General features: G+C 37.9%; 1 protein-coding gene across 1 annotated transcript; it reads right to left on the bottom strand.

Annotated features, from left to right (window-relative positions):
- Window positions 1–630: 630 nt before the first annotated feature.
- On the bottom strand, window positions 631–2,540 carry LOC106405077 (UDP-glycosyltransferase 71B1-like). Its single transcript, XM_013845685.3, has one exon. It carries the CDS (start codon window positions 2,230–2,232, stop codon window positions 796–798), a length of 1,437 nt encoding a protein of 478 aa, XP_013701139.1. The 5' UTR covers window positions 2,233–2,540; the 3' UTR covers window positions 631–795.
- Window positions 2,541–3,471: the final 931 nt, after the last annotated feature.

The raw sequence follows: 3,471 nt of genomic DNA on the forward strand, positions 1-3,471 counted from the left end.
CTAGTAGCCAGAAGAATTTGAACCCGGGTCCGTATTTGGGCCGAAGCTCTTTCAAAGATCCCTGGCCGTCGTCGCTTGGTTAAAGAATGGAGCGTCTAGAGAAAGAAATAGTCAGATTATGACCTTCTCTGTGAAACTAAGTTTGGAGTTTAAGATGTTTTCTGAATCACTCGCTGCATAATAAAGAGTTAAGACTACTTAGATTCTTCACCAGCAAAAGAACAAGTTGTTATTAGAAGAACCCACACGTACTACACTTGCTGTTATTTGAATGAAACCTTGACGTATTCTTAAAACTTAAGAAGCAAGAAACTAACCTCACTATTCTAGGACCACCTTTAAACTTCGACATTAGCTGATATATTCTTTCTGTTCCAACAAGTCTAGAACAAAGTCAGACAATGAATTTTTTCTTCTTCTTTGTTTGTTTCAAGTGTCAATAAGAAAAAACAGGAAATATGGTCTCATGGATCATAAGAGACCAATCAATGTGTGATCATGAAGTGGCTGCAGCGCTAGTTTGATATGCAATTCCAGAACTGTTTCATGTACACATCTGATAACTACGGTGTTTGTTCTGAAATGGCTTCCAACAACTTGCAAAGTGAATAGAAACTGACAAAATGTGGAAGTGGAATGAATACTGCTCCTTGAAAGTAAGAAGACCAGCTCCCTTATTTGCGAATAGCAGAAACAAAGAAACAAAATTACAAGCCCAAGAGGCAAGAAACTTAACAAACACACACATTTAATATTCCGTCTCAAATTGCATAAAATACGAATACATTGACATTCTCAAGAAATATTTTCGATCACGTCTTGAACAAACTTCCGCATAGCATGCGTCGAAGATCCACCATTCATTGGCGCAATGTGGAACTTATCGCTCATCTCCTTGACCCTCTTCCTCATCTCACTATCCTGCTCCATCACGCAGTTGATCCCTCTCTCAATCTCCTCAGCCGTCACCATCTCCGACTCTCCCAACAGATTATCTCTCCGGTAATCTTTACGTATCTCAGCCGCTACACCAACCTCTTCCACCATCCTAAACGCGTTAAACTGTTGCTCTGCGTATATCGGCCACGCTGCAATAGGAACACCAAACCAAAGGCTCTCGAGAATCGAGTTGCATCCGCAATGCGTCACAAAACCTCCTACGGCGGGATGCGCTAGCACGGTAACTTGTGGGGCCCATGTAATGATCATTCCGATCTTCGCCGTCCGGTCAAGAAACCCTTCTGGAAGAACCGCATCCAAGTTTGTGAATTCCCCTGGAGGAGCTCCGGTCATAATCTTTTCCGCCGGAGCAGCGCGGCGGAGCGACCAGAGGAACCGATGGCCACTTCGCTCGAGCGCCACGGCCATTTCTCTCGCTTGTTTCTCACTGAAGCCTCCCATGCGTCCAAAGCAGAGGAACAACACTGATCTTGGAGGCTGCTCATCTAGCCACCGCAAAATCTCCCTCCTCTTCTCATCGCCGGAATCAGTTTGCAAGTCCAAAATGGGTCCCACCGCGTACAGGGGAGGAGTACCATTCCAGCCGGAGAAGAACTTCAATGCCTGAGGTTCGATCTCCGCAACCGAGTTTACCAAAATACCCTTTGTTCCCCGTAAAATCCTTGCTCGACGCAAAAGATTCGGAAACCAATCTTTGCTTAACATCACAGATGGTAAGCAAGTGGCCGGGAGAGGTCGAGTCAGACTAGGAACGTCTAACTCGGCGTCGGAGTCTCGCAACTTGGTGACATCAAAGTGTTCTTGGTCGTGAAGGTGTTGAACATGGAACATTAGCCCGAGATACGAAGCGTTAGACGTGAAGTAAGTATAAGCCGGGAGGCCAAACTCGTCCGCGACATCTATCATCGGCGTGCAGAAAAATTCAACCACCATGCCAGCGAGCCGCCGTGGCGATTCGGGATGGGTTGACACCTCGTGAGCGAGTTTTGAGACGGCGTTTCTGACATGCGGTTTCTGGCTCTCTATGTAGGACATGTATGTCTGATCTTGATCATGAGTCGATTGATCTCCGGCGTGGAGGTGGTAATAGCGGAGACGGCTTTCGGACTCAGGGTAGACGGAGGAGGTGCCACTGGGGGAGAAGCGCTCAGGGATCACGACGAGGGTGACGGATAGACGGTCGTCGCTGTTGACTAGGAGCTTTACCATCGCTGCCGTCGCTCGGACGTTGTTGATTCCCGGGGAAGGGATGAAGCCAAGTTCGATTTTCATGTCGTTGACTTTTAGTTTCTGATGTCGAAATCAATTATGGTTTCATATTTGTGCGTCTTTGAAAGAGCGTCATTAATCCAAAAACTCATGCTTGAATTTGTGCAGAGTTTCTGAATTTTAAGAATCTACTGTTATTAGGTGTTTCATAAGTTAAACTAGGGATTAACCCGGAATACGTCTGGGATTTTTATTTTTTTCTAATTTAAGTTGTTAAATTATTTATATATAGATTATGATATATATTTATATAAATGTTAAGATGCATGTCATAATTAAAATTTATTTTTAAATTTTAACACGTTAAATTAACATATTTTTTACTATTTAAATATTTTTTTTTGTAATTTTGTTGGCTATCTAGTTATCATATTTAGCAAAACTATCTGTTGAGTGTTGGAATAAATGTTTTAGATATTTAATTAAACTGCAGAGTATTTTCGGATCGACCACATGCTCAACAATCGATCGATCCGTAAAAAGATGGTCGATCTCCTTGGCCAGGTAAGTACAATTTTAGCAAAAATATATTTGATTTTCAAATATTAAGTATATAACTATTCTTTTGAATATTGTGTTTTTGAATTGTATTTTTATATTAAATTATTGTATTATAATGTTTATGTAAATATTTTTTGTGATGTTTGAATTTGTGTTGTTTGTATACTTAACCTAGATGATATTGATGTTTAACAATTTATTTTTTTCTGGAAATAGAAAATAATGATATATCAAAACGTATCTAATACTTGTTAAATGATAGTATAATGTAAATTACATCCATTATTTGAAAATAACCATTTGTTGTTTTTATTTTTTTTAAATCAGAAATTATTTTTATTTAAAAACATTATTCATATATAATATAATAGTTTAAGTTTGGAAGGTTAATCTATATATATATAAATTATGTATATTTAAAAAAAAAAATTTAAGATATTATATATTGAGTAACTGAATAAAAGTTGAATTTCTTATCTTGAAAATGAAATATTTATATTTTTGTCTTCATGTTATACTCACCAATCCAACATTGATATTTATAACTCAGTATGTTTTTAAAAAAACTTAGTTTTAAGTAAAAACGAATTTAATAAATTAAATTCATCACCTATAATGTTCCGTAAACTATATTTGAAAACTCTCTAAAATTATATTTTAAGCATAATATTACTATTATTTAATTTAAGTTATTTTAAGCATAATATATGCTAAACCAACTTAAATTATATTTACAATAGG

This window comes from Brassica napus, chromosome C5, assembly GCF_020379485.1.
Source record: "Brassica napus cultivar Da-Ae chromosome C5, Da-Ae, whole genome shotgun sequence".
In the NCBI taxonomy this organism is placed as follows: domain Eukaryota; kingdom Viridiplantae; phylum Streptophyta; class Magnoliopsida; order Brassicales; family Brassicaceae; genus Brassica; species Brassica napus.

Excerpts from the sequence above, each read along its gene's own strand:
- LOC106405077 (XM_013845685.3), bottom strand. The coding sequence starts at position 2,232 with ATGAAAATCGAACTTGGCTTCATCCCTTCCCCGGGAATCAACAACGTC.